The 24502-nt window shown below is 35.1% G+C and overlaps 1 protein-coding gene across 1 annotated transcript; it reads left to right on the forward strand.

Moving 5' to 3' along the window:
* Positions 1 to 450: 450 nt before the first annotated feature.
* On the forward strand, positions 451 to 24491 carry LOC132315691 (uncharacterized). The gene is made up of 19 exons (XM_059814039.1): positions 451 to 767; positions 1674 to 2035; positions 5267 to 5515; positions 6415 to 6605; positions 6692 to 6863; positions 8057 to 8194; positions 8269 to 8473; positions 13671 to 13816; positions 14313 to 14489; positions 14710 to 14817; positions 16896 to 17015; positions 17153 to 17309; positions 18400 to 18563; positions 18695 to 18781; positions 19815 to 20143; positions 21946 to 22027; positions 22337 to 22476; positions 23159 to 23408; positions 23775 to 24491. Exons 1-19 carry the CDS (start codon positions 641 to 643, stop codon positions 24102 to 24104), a joined length of 3534 nt encoding a protein of 1177 aa, XP_059670022.1. The 5' UTR covers positions 451 to 640; the 3' UTR covers positions 24105 to 24491.
* The last annotated feature ends 11 nt before the right edge of the window (positions 24492 to 24502 follow it).

The following is a 24502-nucleotide window of genomic DNA, read 5'->3' on the forward strand; positions in this document are numbered from 1 at the left end:
TATTTGTATTGAAATGACTTAATAAATGAACTTAAAAATAATATTTTAGGTCAGACTTGTTTGTTTATAAATAGAATAGCCTAATAAATGAACTTAAAAAAATCATTTCATTTTGACTTTTTTAACATAATCTCAAGCTCTTACCGTCTCATATGTTTCGGTTTGACTTTTTTATATCGAAGTAGCTTAATAAATGAACTTAAAAATACCATTTCAGACTTGTTTGTGTTGACCTAAAGAAATAAATATGATGGTATTTTTCGAAGATCCACCTCAAATTCGGATTAAAGTCCATTCAAGCGTTGGTTCCAACTCCAAAAATGTCATTTTATTTTCTTATTGTACAATGCTGTACAATTCTGGAACTGTAGAACTTTACAGTCCAGTAATTTTCTACTTTCACACGAAATCCTCCCTTTCTCTCTCTTCCCTGTTTTCTACCAGTTTCTCTCTCTACAAAAGGAAAACCAAACTGCACAACAGAAATCATTACCTACTGAAACAGCCACCGGCCATCTCTCTCACACACAGTGGGCAAATATGGGACACTTGTTAACACCGTCACCTCCATCTTTTGCTACTGAAGCCACCTGATCTCAGCTGCAACCACCACTGGCGACATCACGTCCGGCAAGTATCGATGGATCGCCAGCGAGGACGCAGGCCAATGTTACGAGTACTTTCTCTCACTACTCTCTCTCAGGATGCTCTGACGTTTGCTGCTCTCTTGCTGAACAGATTTCAAGTTCACAGAAAACAGCTCCAAGGTCAGTTAGTTAGATCTGCGTTTGCTCAGATTATCATACTACGACCCCTCTTAATTCTCCGTGATTTTGGTTCTATCTTGCTTGTACATTACTCAGCTTGTGCAATTTGGTCTGATTTGAACCTAAAACCCTTGGAAACATCTAGGGTTTCTTCACAAAATTATCACTGGAACTCAAAGTCCACATTGGAATCAGCAGGGCATGATACCATATTCCAAGTTCGATCAATTCCATTTCTAGCTAATAGAGTAACAAATCCTTATAAAACTTGTAAATATTGTGCATGCAAGGACTAGAGGGATACAAGGACTAGAATATGTTTCATATGTGGAGAGACTAACGGATCTTCTATAAGAGTATAAAAATGGTAAACTCAATGCGCCAGATTCCCACCATTGCGGGTCTGGGGAGGCATAAATGTATGCAGCCTTACCTCCGCATGCAGAGAGGCACTTCGGACCCGTGACCTTGGTCACAATGGAGCGACCTTATTGTTGCACCAAGACTCGCCCTCTTCTTCTATAAGAGTATGAATAGGATTATTTCTAAAGCCCATAACTATTCACAATACCTTAAAATGCTGTAATTTCTTGCAGAGAATTGATATTATTTGGAGTATGTTGTGTTGAATATTGTGCTATTGCCATGTTGTTGCTGTCACGGTTCACTTGACCCTAGTGGTTTGGCTTTTGTCAACTAAATACTGATCATGCTTATTACTGATTCTTCTCACTCTCTCTCTCTCTCATTTATATTATATGTGGTGCTTATTCTGTGGTAATGTTTTCTTCTTGAACAAGTTGATTTTAGTGGTAACTGGTTTTATTTTGGGTAGAAATTCATATTGTTGCTAAAAGGATTTCCTTGATTCAAGCTTCATTTCTAATTATTTGCCTGTCATTGAAGGACGTATCTTTCCACGGGCACTGAATGATTTGCAAAGTGACTTGGGAGTTGGAGTAAAAGTTAGTTCATCATCACGCGAGTTCAGAGCGAAATTTAGAGTAGTGGCTCTGGTTATTTTTTCTATATGGATTGTTCTTGCTGCTTTGTATGCTTTGATAAAACCAATTTCAAATGGTTGTTCCATGACATACATGTATCCTACATACATCCGAGTCTCCTCACCTGAAAATGCATCATCGACAAAGTATGGGCTATATTTGTACCATGAAGGATGGAGGAAGATTGATTTTAATGAGCACCTTAAGAAGCTTAGTGGTGTTCCTGTTCTTTTCATTCCTGGCAATGCTGGTAGCTATAAACAGGCAAGTCTCAACTTATTTATTCTCAAACCTTATTGGTATTTATTTTGCAAACTTCAGTGCTGCACACAGTATTTCAGCTTGGCTTTAGTTATAAACATTTGTGTTGAAATACAAGCTAACTGAGAAATCAATCTTAGAAGAGAAGATTAATAGCCTTTTATTTTTGGGAAAATTAGATTTAGGTGACCAAATTTAAACAAAATTGCTTTAGGTGACCACAAAGTCAAGAAAAGATGGATGGTCACCAAATCTAAAACTTAAATGTTACTAAGTGATCATATGATGATTTATTACGCAAATATCCTTCAATAAATTATTTTCTAATTGAACAAATTAATCCTTTCACACAGTCATATAAAAAAAAGTTTTACAAGACTATTTAAATGTTTATATTCAATGTCATACTTTGAAACTGTTAAAAGGTATAAAACTGGCGAATGCCTTCGTAGCCCAGTGGTTGGGTTGCTCCCCGTTGTCCTTGAGAACCCAGTTTTGAGCCTTCGCACGTCTAACTTCTAATCTAATATTCTTGCCTTTAAAAATAAAAAGAAAAAAGAAAAAAGAAAGAAAGGTTATAAAACTGTAATGTTGCAAATGACTTGAATAGGCTAAGTTTACAAGCCTCATATCACAACACTTTCTCTCTTGATAGTGTGAAAGGGTATAATCAATGATTGGGGTTATGATAGAGTTTTATGATGTATTGACAGTGTAAAAGGGTATAATCTCTCTAAAACCCTCAAGAATGGATTTTTTTCGTTTTGTTTTTGTTTTTGTTTTGGGTAATGCATAGCTATTTAAGTCATATAATCAACGGGTATAATTAGATCAGTCATTGCATAAAACTGGACAAACCTATTTAATTCATATAATAAAACTCCATTGATTAAAAGCAAATCTACCCTTTCACACTTTTAGTGGTTCCTTTTTACTGTCTGTTCTATAACTCATTGATTAGGGTATAAAGAGAGTAGGGTAAGCTTCTACAAAGTTTTAGTGTCTGCTTGAACGAAGTTTGTTGGTGTTGGAGATGAAGGGGTTATGATGGTGTTTGGGTGTTTCTCCATTTGAGAGAGAGAAAGAAAGGTGCCTTAGAGGAGGAGGATGGAGATGAGTGAATGTTTGGAGTAGAGAGAGGATTGGGGGAGATATTTGGAGGGTAATTTGGCCCTCAGAAATTATTTCATTTTTTTATTTTTTTAATTTTTTTATGTGAACAACTAAGTTGTTTGACAAAATTATCCTTGAAAAGTCACTTTTTAGTATTCAAGTTTTAAATTTGGTATCTTTTCTTGACTTTTAGGTCACTTTAAAACAATTTTATTTAGATTTGGTCATTAAAATCTATTTTTCCCTTTATTTTTCACAAATGAAAGGAAGTATAGGGTGGGAATATATACCACTCAATAGCACAAAATAAGGAAAACATAAATAAGGAAAGCTGCAATTATGCCCCTAATTAAGAAACAGCTAATCCTTAGTTGTACACACGAAAATTTGCAATCAAAGTATCTCACCGAAGTAATGGAAAGTATTATATATTATTATTGGCACATTGAAGACAACAGGAAGTTCTACATCTATAGAATCCTAGTATTTTTTGAAAATCCAACCAAACTTCTTCTGTATCACAGTTATAGAGTATATTTATGGTGTGGATATTTGAGAATTGAGAGATATGATGTTCTGATTTGGATGCTAAATAATCTTAAATGGCAGAAAAATACATTTTATCCACCATCCAACTCTCCACCTTTAATTTGTGCATATAATCTTATATGTTTCTAAGGAAGAAAGTCTTGTGATAAAAGATTTTTGGTGGAGGGGGAGTTCTTCAAGTAACATGAAATAGTCTCTCATTGATGCATATATTGGTGGCTTCTTTTAGATGTAGAAACCCTGCCAAAGGATTTATTCTACTCAGCTGCTATAAAGAAAGAGATTCTATCTATCTGTTGAACATTGTCTTCATTTATTTATTTATTGTCTAAATGAAATGAGCATTAAAGCAAAGAAAACAGAAAGAAATGAACTCAGGTTTGTTTCCTGGGGTACCTACTTATATCTCTAGGAAATTTACAGAGGCATGGACAGACAGAATGTCCTTTTGAAACCCAAAAATTATGGAAATAAACATGGCTTGTTTTGTGACCCTGTATCTCCACTTTGTCAAATATCTCCTGTTTCTCTCCTTCCATATAAACCAAAATAGGCAAAGTGTGGTTGCTCTCCACATGGTTCTGATTTCCTATTTAGTCAACCCCTTTTGTCTGCCAACAGGCAACAAAATAAGCAAGCCACATGCTGTTTATTTCCCTAGAACAGTGTCTACTAAAATTAAGATAGACCATATAAATCACTGAATGAACACAAATTAAGATAGACTTTTAACTTTACAAAATCCTCACGGAACAATTTTTCCATATGGGTTTACAATATTTCTCCATATAAGTAAGTAAATTTTTTCTTAATTTAGTTTTGTCTACTAAAATTGTATTGTTAACAAAGAACACACAACATGAATATATATATTTTGGCAATCCCTGGTAAAGTTGTCCATAATTAGTAGAATAAATTTGAGTGCCCAAGCCTATCCTGATTGGAAAGTTCAGCATCATTTAATTATTATTAAAAATACTAATTAGGTTGGTAAAGAAGCCGGTAAGGTTGGTTTTTCTGGGATATAGTTGTTGGCTTAGAGTACATTTATTCATATAGGGCAGGTAGGATTCTTGTAATAGTGAATTTTCCTGGGCATCCAAACAGGGTTAAATTAATATCACTCAACCAGTTAATCTATTTTGTTTGATATGTAAGGCAGTAAGGAATTGTGGTTCAATTATCTTTTCACAATCTAAATGTGCTGGATTTGATTCAAAAACGAATAGACATGTTTTGGTGTGGGTTAATTTTTTGTTCCCTAAATTTGATAAATTGTATTTTAAATGAAAACATAAAAAAAAAAATTATGTTACACGTACTGGTAACTTAATGCATATCCTATTGATACAAATTAGATATAGATGGTAATATGCGGTGATATTATAATTATACCTATATAGACACTCTCATAACTATGTAATATACATGGTAATAGTACATAATTGTATGATGCTTGATACATTTTTGTACCGCATTGTGGATCTTGTTAATATTCAAAATGTGTGCCCTTATCATTCTTCTGGTACTTTTGCCCTTATCATTCTTCTTGTACTTTTGCCCTTCTCACAGGTACGATCCTTAGCAGCAGAATCTGATCGGGCATATGGAAGAGGCCCACTTGAAGAGAAATTTTACCTAGAAGCTTCATTAACTTTTGAAGAGGGTGGAGTAAATTTTGACATGGCGAGCCTACCATTACCCAAACAATACAGTTGCATGCTAGACTGGTTTGCTGTGGATCTTGAAGATGAACATTCTGCAATGGATGGTCGGATTGTCGAGGAACAAACAGAATATGTAGTACATGCCATTCACAGGGTATTGCTTTTATCAATTTGTATGAATTGCCTGAAATGAAGTAGCATTTGTAGGTTGGAATATTATGCTATTGTTTGGAATGAAGTGCATTGGATTCTTGTGCTAAGTAACATTTGAATTCACACTGCTGAACATGAGTTTTCAAAATGATTTGGTGTGGAATTTTATGTGCAAAAGGATGCTTTGGGTACTTAAGAATGCAATTTAATCTTTAGATACGGTCAATTATCATATTGATACTTTAATTTTGTCATTCAAAATCATATTAGATGATCAGACAGTCAAAGAACATACAAAATCTATAGTATATGCCATCTACAAGATATCAGTTTTGTCATTTTGATTTGAGTAGGTTTTAATTTTATCTGGATTGTTCTGGATTGGTGGTTGGGTTTTGTCTTTCATTGGATTTTGTTTATTTTATATAAATATCTCAGTGGATCTTATTATTATTATTTTAAAACTTATGTTGAACATTGCGTGTTGTTTGCTATTGACATAGTACTTATTATTATTATTATTTTTTCCTGAAAGTTAAAATAAATGTGCACACAACCACAATATTGCCCATAGCAAGGCTCGAACACTCAGCCTCCCCTTTGTGGAGGAGTCTCGTACCATCTGGAATAATACCCATTGGTTTTAAAACAAATGTAAATTCTCCTATTAAGTTTTTGCAGCTTAGACTTAAATCTACACAATATCTCTTATTGGCACATGACATATCTTGGTTGATTTTTCTCTCATATTCTCCAAAAATAATCTTCTCTATGATTCTTTAACTTTTCTTGAAACTCAAGCATTTTAAAGTTTGCTTGTTTTGTTGCATGGATTTTTTTTTTTTCAAAGTTCACATCTTTTTACTTACATGATTTGTTTCCATGCGCCCATCAATGTAGATTTTAGATCAATATAAAGAGTCTCATGAAGTTCGAGTAAAAGAAGGTGCTGCCATCTACAGGAATCTTCCAAAAAGTGTGATATTGGTTGGTCACTCCATGGGCGGTTTTGTTGCTAGAGCTGCCATTCTCCATCCTCATTTAAGGAAGTCAGCAGTTGAAACTGTTCTTACGCTTTCAACACCACACCAGTGAGCTTTGTGATTTATTCAGTGGTTTCATCGTGGTTTTCAAATATCATGCATTATTATTAGTGAGAATCGCTTTATTTGTTCAGATCACCTCCTGTGGCATTGCAGCCATCACTGGGTCATTATTATTCACATGTAAATCAGGAATGGAGAAAGGGTTATGAGGTACAACCCTCTCGAACTGGACATTATGTGTCTGATCCTCTACTCTCTCCTGTTGTTGTTATCTCCATTTCTGGTGGTACTAATGATTACCAGGTAGGCGTTCCTTTTGCATCTTACTCTGTCATAATCGTAACAGACTCTTTAGGCTGCTTGTTTAATTTAATTAGGCAAAATCTGTTGTAATCATAATAGGTACTTCATGTGTTTAATTTTAACACACTAAAGCTATATTATACACAAAGGAGCTGAAGATTTGATGCATCATTCTATGTTGTACATTTATTATGAGCACTGTACCATTTTGGTCTGAGCTAGTCAAGATCATTTCCAAGAGGAGATCTGGGAATGATACTTAAAACATTCTAAATTTTCGTATTATATATGTGAATAGTGCATTTTAAAAGCAGTTTTGCTTCCATTTGGTTAACTCCAATATTTATATTTTATCTGCTTACAGAATATGTGAAATCCGGATATGGAGTAATTTTTCTGTATAAGAGCTGATGTAGCTTCTTGCACATTACAATAAATTCGTTATTGGCTGGAAGCATCTAAAAGTTGACTATCATATTCATGAAAAAAAAATGGTTGACTGAAGTGCACCAAAATCTCTGTTTTGTCTGAAATTTACACTATCAGAAAGAGAGGTGACTCTTATCCTGTCCTCAGAACTTAAGTGGAATCCTTCTACACTCTATTACATCAGCTAAAATATGTGGCAGAGACCTTCCTGGTTGGTTTGTCAAAATAAATTGATTGAGTTCATGGAACTAAAATAGGAATTAAGTTGATATCAAATGACATCAGTAAGTTTGCCTTTAAATCATAGTGAACTTAAAGATGATCATGAAGGTTCAAGAGATCCAACAGGACTAAAATTTCTTCGATACCATGTGAAAATGCAGTAGTTGAAGAAAGTACGTCGCGAGAGGTTGAAGAGGAAGACAGACAATGGAGAAAATTAATTTCTTTCATACAAAAGATGAAAACGTAAAGAACAAAAATAAAAATCTTATGATCAGAGATTCAGAATACCCTTTAATGCTATCAACATTTTCACGTGTCAATTGACTTGGTGGGTGTGTGTCGAATCCTTTGCTTTATGTTCATCCATATCAATTCAAAGTTCTTTTAGTATCATCCTGGAAATTTGAAGTTTACATAAACACAATTCATTTTGGAATTTGGCACATTTGAACATTTCTTGTCATACTATTTTTTGTTGCATGCTTTCTGTGTAACTTGAATATGTGGGAGCTGTCAACTCATTTGTTTTCTGATCTTAGGTACGTTCAAAGTTAGAATCCCTTGATGGTATTGTGCCTCCTACCCATGGATTTATGATCAGTAGTACAAGCATGAAGAATGTGTGGTTGTCAATGGAGCATCAAGTTATTTTGTGGTGTAATCAACTAGTTGTTCAAGTGAGTAAAATTTCTCCTCAGCTTATGTCAAATGCTACTATAGATGGTTCTAAAATTCTGTATCCTTATTTCAGGTGTCACACACTCTTCTTAATTTAGTAGATTCTGAAACAGGTCAACCATTTTCTGATCCACGAAAAAGACTTGCAATATTCACAAAAATGCTTCATAGCAGATTGCCTCAGAGTTTTAACTGGTTAAGGCAATCACAATCATCTCAGCAGTCATCACATCGTCCTATTCTGGATAGCCCTATTCTGGATAGCAGAGACGTAGCTGGTATCATCAATGTCCACTCTTTATTTATTAACAAAACTATAATACACCCACACCCTACTCCATGTCCGTCAAATCTATTTTCTAATTTCAAACGCAACTTGCTTAAGAAGTGATTGTAATGGTCTCTTGGCATTTAGATCTAAAAACTTTGAATTTTTTTGAATCATCCTAGGATCCTTCATCATTTAAAGATCTTAGGATGCAGTCATCATAGGATCTGAGTGGTCACCACTGACTTTCAAGTTTCAAGATCTTATAGAAATCACACCCTTAAATGTCATCCTTCTTGGGGCCTAGAGGGTATTATTTATGTAATGTAATTGGTTGGACTTAGAGGATAATGGTTTTTTTTTTTTTTTTTTTTGATAAAGTAAAGGACAATACTTCCCTCCGGCCCTGTTAGGAGGAGGTTTCTTAAGATAGTGATGTGCAATTAAACACATGTCCTAAATTAAAAAAATGGATTAGACCCCTTTTTAACTGGATAACCTGGGTAGAACTTAAGTTACACACCAGAACCCTAGTTTTCATTCTTACCGTCCATTTGCCCTCTCTCTCCCTCTATGGTACCAGATTTGGCTAGAAACAGACGTTCTAATAGAACTTTCAATCAATTTGTTTGACTCTCAAGAAAGAGGATCGTGAATTGTGGAATGGAGAGACTTACTGTAAGAGAAGATAACAAAGGGCTGCATTTGAAGGAGACATGGATGATGGCAAAACGAACCAAGGTTGGTGGTGGTATTGATGCAGGGATGATAGAGAATTGTTGATGAAGCCTCTGTTTCGGGCAAAGATACCCAGATTTGATGCTACAAAAGTATGTTTAATATAAACTCCAATATAGAAAGAAGAAGAGAGGGGGAAGCGGAGGGAGGGAGGGAGGGAGGGAGAGAGAGAGAGAGAGAGAGAGAGGCGGTGGTGGTGGCAGCGGAGAGTAGGGAGTAACTGTGATTAGGGTTTTTGCATATAGAATGTATATGAGTTTATTTATTTATTTGTTTTCATTGGCAAAAAAATTCACGTACACCCACTTTGCTCCTTTGGAGACTCAACCCTCACCATCCACTTTGGAAGGTAGAGGAGATACCATTGGGCCACAAGGCCCTTCGTGATATGAGTTGGGTTAACCCATTAAAAAAGGGTTTGATTATTATTATTATTTATTTTAATATTACTTTACTTTGGGATGGAAGTTAAATTTTGTTAGGCGAGGTCAACCATCAGGAGGTAGTTCCTTCTGACAGGGCAGGAGGCAAGTATTATTTGCAACTGTAGGTAAATATCGCTACAAAATGCCAAGAGAGGTGCAATCCATGTATGGTCGAGTATGAAATTGCCGGACACCTCTGTCTGGCAATTTCCTATAAACTCCAAAGAAGTCAAGGTAGACTTCTCACTTTCTTTCATTTGCCAAATACCTAACATAACACTTGCTTTTCAGCTTATGAATCAGTGTCTCACTCTCTGCTCCTTCAAAAGATTGTGACTTGTTTCCCTCAAACACACCATGTTGAATAGAAAGGGTCTTTTTAAAAAATTTCTTTTTCCTCGAAGTGATTCCATCTATTTAACTATGTTTAAGGTGACACTGTTCTAGGGAACATCCAAGTCACTCCAAACTGTCCAATGATAAAAGAGCAAGCATCCTCAGTTTGTCTACAATGAATTAGGAGATTAATTCTCCTCGCTCTATAGACAAGCAAAACTAGTTTGGTCAAAGAGTCCTCTCCTTGCTTAGATAATGATTGTGAGAATCTTTCTTTAAACTGTTAACTACATTAAATGAGATGCACCATATTGGAAGTAACTTCAGTTGTCCTTTTGCCTTTTCAAGCAAAGGGACTATAGAGGTATAGAAAATACTTCAAAATGTGATTTTACCTCTAGTCTACTAGACTTTAAAGCACCCTATTCATCCTCGTTGTCTCCTCTCAGGTTAACTACTCCATTGGAAGCTTCTAACAAGTCCACTATTTCCTTAGCCTTCCAAGAGGCTGCTGCTTTCTTATATCCACCATTCCAAGCTGCACCATTGGTATCTTGTAAAATGTAATATGCTATTGATGCATCTTTGTCTACTGTAATCCTACATAATTTTGGATGGGATTCTCCCAATGTAATATTTCCGTGCCATTTATCAGATCAGAAACTTGCTCTGTGTCCCCCAGAGTAATCAAATTTACAAAACAATTGTAACGACCCGAACTCAGGGTCCGAATCACTAACCGGGTCCTTATTCGAACTCGAGGACACACTAGGGGTAAAATGTTCATTTTACAATATGTGAGGGTAACCTGGCTTCAAACTAGTCAAATAAAGTTGAAAACAATCATTCTAGTCGTTCCGTGACATTTGAAGAGGTTCTACGGTCGTTGGATGTGATTCCCCCTTACCCGGTTCAAGAGAAATCCCGACACTGTTTCATTAAAACAACCATAACTCTCAACATGAATGGAATTTGAGGATGAGGTTAGTCTCATTGGAAAGCTAACTAAAAATCCTTGAAGATGGACGCAAGAATGACCTTATTTGGGTTTGGAATGAAGAAGTTATGACCAAACGAAGTCAGGCGGTCAAAGCTGATACACTGTCAAGGCAAAAATGTACATTGGAGGGCTGGAACCGGTTCCCAAATCTTGGTACCGGTTCCACATGGGCAGAATGTCACAATGCGAACCAAAAACACCTTTGAACCGGTTCCACAAGGGCTGAACCGGTTCCAGAAGTCCAGAACCCTGAAAATAGCCTAGAAAAGCCTAAAACTAAGCATTTGTGCATATGGGTACTCCCTTGGTCCCTTGATGACTTTATTTAAAGTCTAAACCTATTCCAATGCATGCATTCGAAGTGTGTAAAACATAATTAAATTCCCGTGCCTTCCATTAAACTAAATACGTGTCCAATACATCGTTTAAAAATCGAATTATACAAATCCCTTTTTTATACAGTTTCTAAAGGATTAAATACAGAAAATGAGGCTTCCATGGCCGAAATTACATAACTTTAATATAAATAAAATGAAATCCTAACTACATCAATATCCATGAATGCATATAATTCACCAGCTAATCTCCAAATTTCCTAAAAAATGTTGATAAGAATAGGGTGAGTTCAACAGCTCAGTAGAAGAAGCTTAAATTACATTCCTAATAATCCCGTAAACCACAACCAAAGAAGAGGAGAATAAGAAGAAGGGGTCATGGGAATGTCAACCATAACTTCAAACATTAAATTCAATAAATTCATAAATCATTTCAACACATAAGATGCAATTGCCCTCCTCTTTCCTTCCAACCCAAATCTTATCAAATCTTTCACAACCATCATCTCAGTTCTCAACCCAACTTACACCACAACATCAATTCCCTCCTCATCCTTCATTCCCATCGTCATGACTTCAATTTCACAAGCCCAATCTCCCCATGAAAAATACATGAAATTAATGCTATTAATCATCAAAATACTACTCATGAATTTAAATCAACATCATTATACATGATATACAAAACATAAGACAATCATACAAATTATATTTCCACATTTCAACATAGAAATTAGCATATTATGCACAATTAGCATAAAAACACATTAGCCACATTTCAAACCACATAAATCAACCGTATATCATGCTTGAACACCACAACCCAAGTCTCTACAAAACTAAGCATGCTACACAACAACAAGATTTCAAGTAAGAATATACATAGAAGCTCACTAAAACCATAGGACTCATAATTTAAACTTTCCCTACCTCAAGATAGCAAACCAAACAAGGCCTTAGCAAGCCCCAAATTTCGAAACCCTTCTAAGCCCTAGCAATATGGGTGCCAAATGGAAGACCTCTCCAAGCTCTCCAACTTTCCCTTTCTTGGTCACCTCCAAAATCTCACTCTAACCCTTCAAATCAAGGTTTGCAACAATGGAGACGTGTATATAGATGTATAGATATATAGAGAGAGGAGGAAGAAAACTAAAGAGAGAGAGGGATTTTCGTCCAAATGAAGAGGAAGAGAAATTAGTTGATTTTTTTTGTAATTCATTCCATAGTTCTAAATGTGCCACTTGTCAAGCTTTGAGTGGAATCAACTTTTGGTCATTTTACCATCTTGTCCCTCACTTCAACAATTCCTTTCATTTGAATCCCATAAAATATCTTTCTAATATATAGTTACACATATATGTATATGCATGTGAAATGACTATAATGCCACTCACTTAAAATGAGAAAACTGGGAGAAGTTCCCTAGTTTGGAAATCGCCCTGACTTCCCAAAAATTCTAAAAATGATTCCGTAACTTCTAATTGACTTTAAGTTGATAAAAAATAAATTTCCAAGATCCTCGGCTCGATGAATGACCAAAGCGCCCCTCGGGGCTCACGTGGCATGCAAAACGAGGTAAAGATTAAAATAATCCAGAAAAATCAAATAAATTCCCGAAAATAGAAAATAGGGAAAATCGATAACATTACAACAATCCCATCCTTTTATTATGCCTTACCACAAATTGAGTCCATGAGAACTGTCCAGTTCAATTTTGTGGTCCAACCACCCCTAGTAACCCCACGCCTTACCACAAATTGACTGTCCAGTTTTGTGGTTTGGATACTCAGAACATTTAATCAATTTATTGCTGAAGACCCGATGAAAATTTTTGACCCATTTTCCGCTTGAGGATTGTGGACCCTATTTAGTACTCTCTTGTAGCCCGGTATATTAGGATGCTTAGCATTTGGAGTGGGATCAGAGCGAGGCACTGGAAATTGCAGAATAGAGTGTGAGAGTGAAAGCTAGGGTTTGGGGACTGAAACTTGTAATTTCTTGATTTTTGCATAGTGAAGTCTTTTGCTGGATCTTCACCATGGACGTAGACACAACTTGTGTTGAACCACGCTAAATCTTTGTGTTCTTTGTGTGGCATGTTTACTTTTTGTTGTGTTTCGTGATTTGTTCTTGGTCTGATGAGTTTGTCGTAACAGAAATACATATGCTGGTCAGTTTGTAATAAAATTAGAGGTCAAAATATATTTCTTAAATGGCCTAAAATTATTTGGCTCACACAAGTCTTACGGAACTTTTTTTAGGCTCACACAAATCTTACGGAACTTTAATAAATTATGCATGCTTTTATTGAGTATGGTATATGTATGTATGTATGTATATATGTTGCCTAACTTTGACATATGATGTTTGCAGGATCTCAATTGCAATCTTTGTTTGGTTGTCCCAGTAATGTTCATTGGAGCGATGATGGCCTTGGAATGGACCTATTCATTGAGGAAGCCACTGTCACTATTTTAGCAATGGATGGGAGGAGGCGGTGGTTGGATATTCATAAACTGGTAGCTTTACTGATGTTCCCTGTCCACGGTTTAGGATAACAGCATCTTATTTTGTTCATTTTTAATCTTATTCTTACGGTTAGATGCTTGGATGTGATGATTTTCTTTCTGTCCTCTTTTCACGATTCATGCTTTCGGGCGTGGTTTTAAACTGCAGTGTTTGCTTAAACTTGGTCAGTCTGGGAGATTAATTTTCTGAATTGTCTTAGACTAAATTATACACATAGATTCACAATAAATGTAACTGTTGTTAATGGATTATATATTCCTGAAATTTCATTTAAGTTCAAGGATTTAGAAACCATGCTTCTGTGGCTTCCATTGCAGCAGAATTAATAAAGATCCAAGGGTTGTTATTTTGTGCTGTAGTTGGGAAACAGTCTTTTTGTTGTTGGTTGGTTTCTTGTGCATCGGTGCTTTTTACCTTAATACTTTTACTTCTGTCTTTTATACCAAGCTATAATAGTAAAACTCATAGTTTCATTGAATTATTTAGGGGTCAAATGGAAAAAGCCACTTTGTATTTGTCACAAATCTTGCCCCATGTTCTGGTGTTAGACTTCATCTTTGGCCTGAAAGGGAAATATCCGCTTCAGACTTGCCTGTTAGTAGAAGGATTGTGGAACTGACATCAAAGATGGTGCATATTCCGTCCGGACCAGCTCCGAAACAGGTGATTAGATGCTGTGGTCAGGACATTGTTTTTACTTGCATTCTTGTACATTTTGATTTTATCACTTTATGCATTGTTCTCTTCTCCATTTGATCCTGACTCCTTATAAGAAGTGTTCATAAAGTGGAGGATGATATTGTTGCCACCTGAGCCTGTTTGGAGTAGCAGATTTTATAGATGATTTGATCAACAAACTCTGAATATGTTGTTTGTGTTGCAGATTGAACCAGGTCATCAGACTGAACAAGCGCCTTCTGCTGTATTTTGGTTGAGTCCTGAGGAAATGCGTGGTTTCAGATTCTTGACCATCTCAGTTGCCCCTAATCTGGTATTGTTTCCCTTTTTTTCTTCTTCTCTATATATGTCTATCTGTATATGGATTGGTCTCACGAGTTCACCAATGTAAATTTCTTTTTAGCATAGTTCAGAATTAAGCAATGCATTTGCCAATCAATGTGTTGGTAACATGTGCTATCAATTTAATATTTATAATGGAAATGCCTTGCAGAGGAAGAAGAAATGGAGAAACTTATGCCTTTTGAATGCCTTTTTTTTCTTTCAGAAAGAACAAATTTGCATCGATGTTACTCTTGCTTGCCTTTTCTTTTCTTTCTTTCTTCTTTTTTTTTAAAAAAAAAAATTTCTTTTACTCCTTTATATTTGTGTCTGAATTTATTGTTTGCTGCACCTTTCTAACCTTGAATATATAATGAAAATCATTATTTTTGGCTACCTTCCTATTTCCATGATTGTTGAAGGCAATGGATTATTGGCTTTAACTTATAAAGATAAGATATGATGGCCTCCAACACTCTGGAATATTCATGAGTTTCCGAAGTTTGATTGTGTCGACATTTTTTTATTTTTATGGCTCCACACAATGTAAAGGCAATCTTTCATATAGAAAGGTTATGTGCGGTTGGAGTTGCCTAGAGAACACTGATGTTCTTGAATGTTTCAACATGATGAAGGCTATAAACCTTGGTTGTTGGGGGATATTTGAATCTTTTGAAAAGGGAACTTTGACTAGAACCTCAATTTCATTATTCACTTATTTATTTATCATTGGTTATCTTTTACTTTTTATTTTTTTTGTGGGGTATGGGTAATATTAATATTGATAAAAACTCTTCCGTTTCTTAATCATTTGGAAATTACATTTGGTTAAATCTCAGGTATGTTTTGAGAACATCTTCCAACGTATTGAGATCCATAGTGTTGGAACTCTTTCAGTTTCTATTGGTTTTATCAGACTTTGTAACCAATGTAATTATATATCAAGACTCTGACTGCAACTTATGATCTTGATATGGTAGCAAAGAAAGGAAATTTTTTAAGATTTCAGTGCCCCAGTGGTATGCATTGATATTATTTGTCATACTAACAGTATTTATGGTCTATCTTGTTACATATAAGATATGGTGATGTTCACTCCATAATGTGGTAATATATGATATTCTAAGTTCCTTGTGCTGATGTCTGTTTGTAACGGTGTCAATTTAATAAAAGAAAGATTCATAACAAAATTTGCCTGAAGTATTTTTTTGAAAAGCAATTTGCCTGAAGTATTTGCATGCATTTCCTTGAGAAGAATTTCTTATGGAAATATTGGTTGGTCAGTCGCATCATTTTTCAATAGAAGACTGCAACCCTTGATCTATTTGACTGAACCCAGCGTGTGCCATGGCCATGAGGGTTTATATTTAAGTGTATGTGATATTCCATTTTCTGTTCTGTCTTCTTTTTACGTTATATTTGTTAGTCTGTTCTTATGCTATTTGTTATAGATTACAGAGTGTTCTTCCGTTCTTAAGCTAAATTTTATTACAAAATAATAAAAAAAGTATTATCAAGCTTACAATATACGACTTGCAATTATAGTTTACAAATTCAAGGAAAAATAACTATATTTTAAATCTTGATGGAATATTGATTCACCAGCAATCTCTTAAGATCTAAGATTAAATAATAAAATATTAGGTAAGATTTGAGCTAAATGAATCTAAAATTGAAAAATGAAAATGAAAATGAAAAATATTTGAAAATTACGTGAAAATTTCCAAGTTATTAGTGTTGGGTGGTAGAACTAAAACTACAGCGTGCTTTTGAGGGTTTGGAACCTAAAATTGTGAAAATGAAGCTGGAAAATTTGGTCAAATTTCGGGTTATATCCTTTATGGTCTTACACTAACGGGTTGGTGTCCTAACGGACTGTTTCAGCTTGTATTGGTCATTATCGCCATGAATTTCAAACAGATTGATATAATGGGTCGTATTAATTTAAACTTGGGGTTGGTTACTATTTTATTCTACTTTTCCTCTTCTTATTTGAATGTGATAAATAAGCTTATTACCTTGAACTCCTTTAAATTAAATTTGTACATATAGTCATTTTCTGGTGCCCAGACCGTTTCAGGCAGACCTCAACTGGCAGCTTCCATGGCAATTGGGCAGTTCCTTAATCCAGAAGAAGGGAAGAAAGAGATCTCTCCTCTATTGCTGTTTCTCTCTACTTATTCTCAAAAGGTTAGTAGTTTCATAAAGCCGCTGTTTTACTTTCTGGAATTCGTAAAGTTAAGAAGTTTGGGATGCTATCTGTATTAATTAGTTTAAACAGTCAACATGGCTGACTTTTACTGTTGCGCGACTCGAACATTATACAGGACATGGTATTGAAGGAGGATCATCCTCTTGCTTTCAATCTTTCTTTCACTATTAGCTTGGGCCTTTTCCCTGTTAAATTGTCTCTGGAAAATACAGGCTGTGGAAAAATAAGGTCTGAGATTCCAGTCGAAGTAGCTGATGACCCAGAAAATAGCCGTAAGGATTTCTTCATTCAATTTTTATTGTCAACTATCAACTTATATCTCAGTCTTTCCTTCTATAGTCAACCTAGTATCTCATATTTATTACACTGTATATGTCCTTCATATGGTAATGTGTGATCTTGCGTGTTTGGAGAATAGTTGATGATTATGAGATTGCATACTAGGTTCTCGCCTGGAGGTGCTATAAATTTCCAGTACCTTGGCAATTGGCGATCCAACCTGCATATTGTTTACTTCATTCTAGAAATTTAGTCAAGCTTACCAGAACTTTCTTTTATTTATATCATATCCCTTTTTTTTTTTTCTTTTTTTCTCCCCCCTCCCTGAATAGTGAAGTTTTGGATTATTTAATGAGAACATAAAAGATTTTGAGTTTTATGGGATAAAGGCAAAGATGACGATGATGATAATTTATCATCATCGTCATATTGATAATAGATTCTGGAGTTTCTAGGTAAAAAGGAAGATGTTACGACATAACTATAGTCGGTCCATAAAATTTCGTCTCTTATCTGCGTTTTCTTCTCTGTTTTAGGTTAGCTTTCATTTGTTACCTTCTATTTTTTGTATGTTATTTATTTATTTTGTAAATAATTTGAGATCCATATTAATCTTTAATGAAGTCCTTGTTGAAATTAACTTCATAATTAAATTCTCACTTTTCTTTTTGATTTATAATTTCGAACGAAATTCTTGGTAATGGAGAATGGGGATGGTGCTAAAGATGCATTCTAAGTAGATCTCCTTTACCACAGTTGGCAGATTGTTTCTAAAGTTTATGATGGTGTTGTTCCCACCATTTGTCAGGTTTTTAAAGTGGAGTTTGATTAGTGATTGGTAAGTTTCCATTAGATCAGAACATTCACTATTACAGGGTAGTAATATGGCAAGTGTTGTATGCCTTCCTTTCAGTGTTTGCTCATCTTGTCATAAACTTTAGGGTTAATATTTGGTAGCTTGACCAAAGGTGCTTATTTGAACTGATTTAATTTAAGTTTCTTTGAATTTGTTCATTATCATAATTCTTCTTCTGATTTTTTTTCCCTTTCTATTTTATGCTAATCTACCTCCTTCCAATGTAGGATTTTGCAAGCTGCACTGTTTTCCACCTGTTGCACTTGTTTGGGATACTACCTCCGGATTTCATATATTCCCCAATTTGTATTCTAAGACAATTGTGGTGGATTCTTCACCAGCCCTTTGGAGTTCAATTCAAGGATCTGAGAGGACCACTGTTTTATTGCTGGTAGTCACCAAACCTTTAAATAAGTTTCTTGTCAATGTTGGCATGAGATCAGCAGTGACTATTTGCAACTTTTAGAGTTAATATATCCAACATATAGTGATTAAAGGCTTTGATTTTGCATTCTTCCACAGGTTGACCCACGTTGTTCATATAGAACCAGGATTGCAGTCCCGGCCACCATCGCTGCAAGCAGATTTTTGCTTTCATACTCTTCTCAGGTGACAAAATTCAACAGCCCTGATTTGATTGCTGCATCTGGCTTTCCAGTTTTACATTTTCCTACTCTGATCGTTATGTAGAACACTGTGGATAGCATCACACTTTTGAATTTATAGATTATAATTTAAGATCTTGATGCATGCATTTCCTTTTTGTCGTATTATTTCCCATGTTTTTTTTTTTTTTTTTCTTGAATTAATAAATGTTTGAATAATTCTTGGGAAACTCAATAACATATTTAGTAAAAATTCGTGCTTTGGTACGACTCGTATAAGAGTCCTCATGAAAAGTTGATGCCCTTTAATATTAGCATACTTATGTTTAAGAAGTATACTTTTACTGTTTATGCAAGAAGATGAAATGGCCACCATTAGCATATTGTGTTTGTGCAAAAGACAAGAAGGAAGAATGAGGCCTGGTTTGGTTCTGTTCTCCTAAAATAGTTTTCTAATACAAAACTTATATTTATCAAGAAAACTTTTCATCCTCAACCAAAATTCTTATAGAGCTCAAGTGGCGCCATTCGAAGCCATTCAAACTTGATTTTGTTTCCAGACGCACCCTCAATTGCCCTCCATAATTGTGAGGCCTCCCGCAGTCCACAAGTGAAAGAGAAGATGCACCTGATATTTTCTGAATGTAAATCACAGTAATGAATAGCTACAAACTTCTTAATCCCAGTTTATTTAAAATGCGTGGATGCATGAGCTTCCTTTTTGTACATGTACATCCATGCATCAAGTTATTCATGATAATGTAGATAAAACCAGGTTTCTGTATTTTTATTTACTCATTCTTTCATATAGTTATTACTTTTTACTATGTCTGGTTTTATGGTTTAACTGAGATTTTATTATTATTATTATTATTATTATTATTTTATTTTATTTTATTATTTTTTTTCCCGACTTAGTTGTTATTATGCATAGTAATGATTATTTGTTTTTAGCTTATTCAATGCGGCAGTATCTTATGTACCATCTTGGATATGATTATGTGATTTTTAGCTTATACGAGACTGCTTTCACACAGATTGTCGGTTTCTCCATTGCTGTTATCTTTTTTGCTTTGATGCGGCAAGCACGTGCGCGAGAGTTTGACCAGCCCATACCCTCAATGCTGTCAGCTGTGGAATCAAATATTAGAGTGCCATTGCCATTTCTATTACTTTCCATTGTACCCATTATGATTGCCTTATTCCTTTCCTTTCTAATGTCTCAGCCGTTCCCTCCATTTGTAAGCTTTATCACCTTGTCAACCATTTGCTATTTATTTGCAAATGGGTCTGTAATCATTCTGATTCTGATTTCCCATTTTTTCTTCTACGTGGCTTCCAGCATTCATATTTTCATCAAGAAAAGGTTTGTGTTTTTTCCTCTACAAGTCATTTAGTTACTTTAATGATCTAATCTGTAAGAATTTCCATTTTTTTTTTTTAATGAGACTAGATTATATCTTTTGGCAAAAGTTTTTTTTTAAAAAAAGAATTATGAATCACTCTCAAACCTGTTCTCTGAAATCCTTCCAGGTATTCAATATTGACAAATAGTTTCTTACTGACTTTGGTGATTGAAATAAATTGTATTGCTTTTCTTGGAGAAAGATAATAAATATCATTTTAGGCGCATACATGAGATCTTAAACTATCATATTCTGAATATTACATCTTTTATGGTCTCAATTGGGATTTAAAATTATACTTCACATAGTGTCTGGCACCAACGCTGTTGGGGCCTTATCTAGGGTTCTATTGTGAGTGTAGACAGTAGATCTGCTGGAAGGCTTTCGGATACAATATGCAAACAGCTACACCTAAATTTGTGATGTTTAGTATTTCCGAAGATGTTTTGAAAGGGTATTGAGCCTTCAAATCAACTGGAGAATGGTGATAGTCTGATAGATGGTGAGTGGTTTGGCTGTAATTTGGATTGTGTGTGTGGGCTAGGTGACCTAGGCTGTAAACTGGATATCTGGTGTGGATTGTGGAAAGGTGGAAATAGAATTGATGCAGGTCAGGTATAGAAAACTTTGAATATTGCAGTGTAAAATGGTAACGAGATGTTGTTAGTCAGTAATTCTTTCGCCATATGAATGATTCTAGCAACTCAGTGATACAGAACAGGAAAAAAAAAAAAAAAAGGGTCACAACAATCTGACTTACAGACATCCTTCTAACCACAATTCTTTGCCATTGTTTAGTATTTCAATAACAATGGTTAATGTCATTGAAGTGCCCCTTCTTATCAGTTGAAAGACAATCAGTAATGAAAGTTCGTAGGACCAAAACCGAAGCTTTTATAGTGAGTTGCGCAAGGTCTGTGATCTAGATGTAGAGGGGGGTGAATAGGTTTTGTCGGTTGGATTAACGAATTTTAAGAGATTTTTGAATTTAAACTGACTCAAAAGAAATTTAAATTCAAATCTTAACAAAAAATTAAAATCTACTTAATCCATCATCCAAGGATCCAATAAACAATAATAGTGGTAAACCAATGGACACAAAAAAAAAAAAAAAAAGGAGAGTAGAAAACCCAACTTAGAAAAATCACAGGATGTAGTTGACGCAAACTGAATCCAGTATTATGTTGAACTCTTCAGATGCAATGCTCAATAATATATGTCAACACAGTGAAAACACACAAAGCATGGGTATAGAGTGAATAAGATTGTCAGTGTTTTTATAGAAATAGAAACTGCAATTCCGCATGGATTGATTGATCAAAGAGTTGGTCTATTGAACGACACAACTCTAGTCACCCTCGATCAATAGCTCGACCAATGAAAGTCTACTTTAGGTTATTATTATTATTATTATTATTATTTTAACTAGAAAATTTAGAGTAGGAAGTTCTCAAAAACACTTTTATGCATATCAAAAATTATTTTGATATTCAAATTAAATCATGAAATCTTAGAAACCCTAATTCGGTGAGTACATCAAAGTGTTGAATTACCTTTTTACCCTTGGTGTAAAAGATTACACATTTACTCGTGTCTCGCTTCAAGTTCCTTCTCCAACCATGAGTAAGCAGTAACAATTAACCACTGACTTTTGAAAATTTCTAATCTAAGCTAGAAATTAAAACGAAGTTACAGACTACAGTTTTGTTTTATTTAATATGCCGACCTAAGGCTTATTGACCCTAACAGGTAATATTTGCAGGTGGAAAATATGTGAAGGAAACTTTTGTGTTGCATGTGTCCGCTGGTTGCTCAATCTTTCCACTAGTTTATTATCATTTAAGGTAAGTTCTTAGTTGTGATGTCATTAGTAGCTTAAGACAAAAGAGTTCAATTTTCTTCTAGGATAAGTTATTGACATTACTTGTACGTTGCTGTTAGAAAATTGATGAATAAATTCCCCACCCCCACCACACCAAAAGATATTATTTTATAATTTAATTAATTAATTAATTTATTATTATTATTTTCTTAACTCCTTTGAACCCCAGCTCCCACCCCTATTTTGTTCTCTTTCTTATTTTCCCTCTTATGAGGGAGCAAAGTTTGACATTTTGAATTGTTCTCTTTGAACCGATGCATTCATGGAACAGGTGTTATGGGTCTTAAGGATCCATCCATCACTTGTTAAAGCACTGGCTGCAATTATTTTGGTGTGCTTTGTTCATCCAGCTTTGGGTCTGTTCATATTGGCCTTGTCTCATGCTTTGTGCTGTCACAATGCACTGTCCAGGTATTAGTCCAAAGCAATAGTACTTTCACAGTATTGTCACAAAGTGGATGCATGATTCATTGTATTAAATCCATGAAAGATTATACTTTATTGACAGTTTAAATGCGTGTTTTGGCTTTGTGAAACAAATTTTTATTATTTTTTCTCTTTGTAACGCTCAATATTTTAATTATGAGTAAGTCTAATGAGATGCTTGTAAATGATAGAAACAAACAGACCTGTTCCCTGCCCAGCATTTCTAATAGATGACAAAATCAAGTCAACATTAAACTCTTTTTTCTCAAAACAGATCAATGTTCTCTGCTCCCTCTCTCGATGTATTTGTACTATTGAGAGTTGTGTAAGTTTGTAATTTCATGTCACATGTGACTGTTGATGCTGGAGTGCTTCCTTGTTTTTGTAACTGTTAACAACCATCTACTCCAAAGGCTTAAGCTGTTAGAGGGTTGTAACTTAAGTATATAAATCCTTCAACATGGCCCCCTCACGTGTGACCTTCTTTTGGTCCAACATGTGTTTTTCAATTTTTAATTAGGGTGACGGTGAGGTTTGAACTCGAAACCTTTGGCTCTGATATCATGTTAACAACCATCTACTCCAAAAGCTTAAGCTTTTAGAGAGGGTGTAACTTAAATATATAAATTCTTAACAGTAACAGTTCTTTAATGGCTTCTTTTTTCAGCGTTGCCCTAACTAAGGAGTTATCTGATTCCAAAAGAGAAAGTGATAATGGGTCTGACCAAAGTGGATACAGATTTGTTGGTGGATTGAACCCGCACTCCTCTATGCATGAGACTTGTTCTAGCAGTCCAGACTCAGCAAAAAGCTTCCGTGAGACTCAAGTAGGGATCTTCCATCATTGGCATGGTTTACTGATGTTACATTTTCTGGCAGCAGTCATGTTTGTTCCCTCGCTTGTGGCTTGGTTTCAGGTAAAGACGATGTATCCATGCTGTCTGATATGAGAGTACTGCATTCTCATTTTGGGATGCGTCTACATAAAGAAAATTGATCATGTTACTATCTAAAGCCCATAAGTCTGGATGGAATGTTAAATCTAGAACAACACCCGCGAAATAACCTTGGATCTTTGACCAGACAAATCAATCGTCTTTATAAGTTGCGCATATATGTATATCTAAGTTACCATCAAAACAAGTATAGAAAATTATAGAAAAGTTGACGCATTGCATCATAATGGTAAAATGCTGGTATGACATCTACAAGGGGTAAGGTTTTCTTTTAATGCATTCTGGTTTCTTGCTGGCACTCATATAGAACCTTCTTCATGCGTGCAGAGAAAAGTTACGAGTCAAAGTTTTCCATCGGTCTTGGATTCAATTCTTTGTATTGGTGTCATCCTCCATGGTATCTGTGATTCAGAACCCGAATTTAGTTTCTTGTTTCCTTTCCCGGGCAACCTTGGGTGGGAAGCAAGACTGAGCTTCACCTACCTGCTTGCTGGATATTATTCCTATCTATCAGGCTTGGCCTTGGTTCCTTACAGAGTATTTTATGCCATGGCTACCACTGGAGTAATTTCCTTCACTTTCAGGATCATACAGAAAAGGAATAGGGAGAAAGGAGATGCAAATTTACGAAGTCAAAAACATTCTCATATACACTAAAAGCTTCTCCTAAACACAGTACATTCTACACTTAGTTGTATTTGGATCATTGGGTCCTGTTGTAAAAGTCTGTAATTTACTGATAACAGCGAGGTATATAATGAATATTTCTTCAGAAAAGGTGTATATCAAACGCTTAGACCATCACAAATCATTACAAATGCTAAATTTGACTACAGTACTTGGCTTTCTCTACTATTATGATAACAGATGCCGGAGTTGAAGAAGACATCAGTCGAAGCATCATGTGTGTGTCATTTTTCCCGTGAGTTTGGAAGTTTCTGTCTGTACCTTCCTAGCGTCCTATATTGATCTGAGTTTTGTGTAAATGACAATTTTTTTGAGCCGTTGCAAGTATCTAATTTGGTGATTCCTAGATACCTTAAATTTCTGTGTCA

Source organism: Cornus florida, unplaced genomic scaffold (assembly GCF_030987335.1).
Source record: "Cornus florida cultivar Cherokee Brave unplaced genomic scaffold, ASM3098733v1 CherokeeBrave_3.0.0_Hap2_Chr07, whole genome shotgun sequence".
In the NCBI taxonomy this organism is placed as follows: domain Eukaryota; kingdom Viridiplantae; phylum Streptophyta; class Magnoliopsida; order Cornales; family Cornaceae; genus Cornus; species Cornus florida.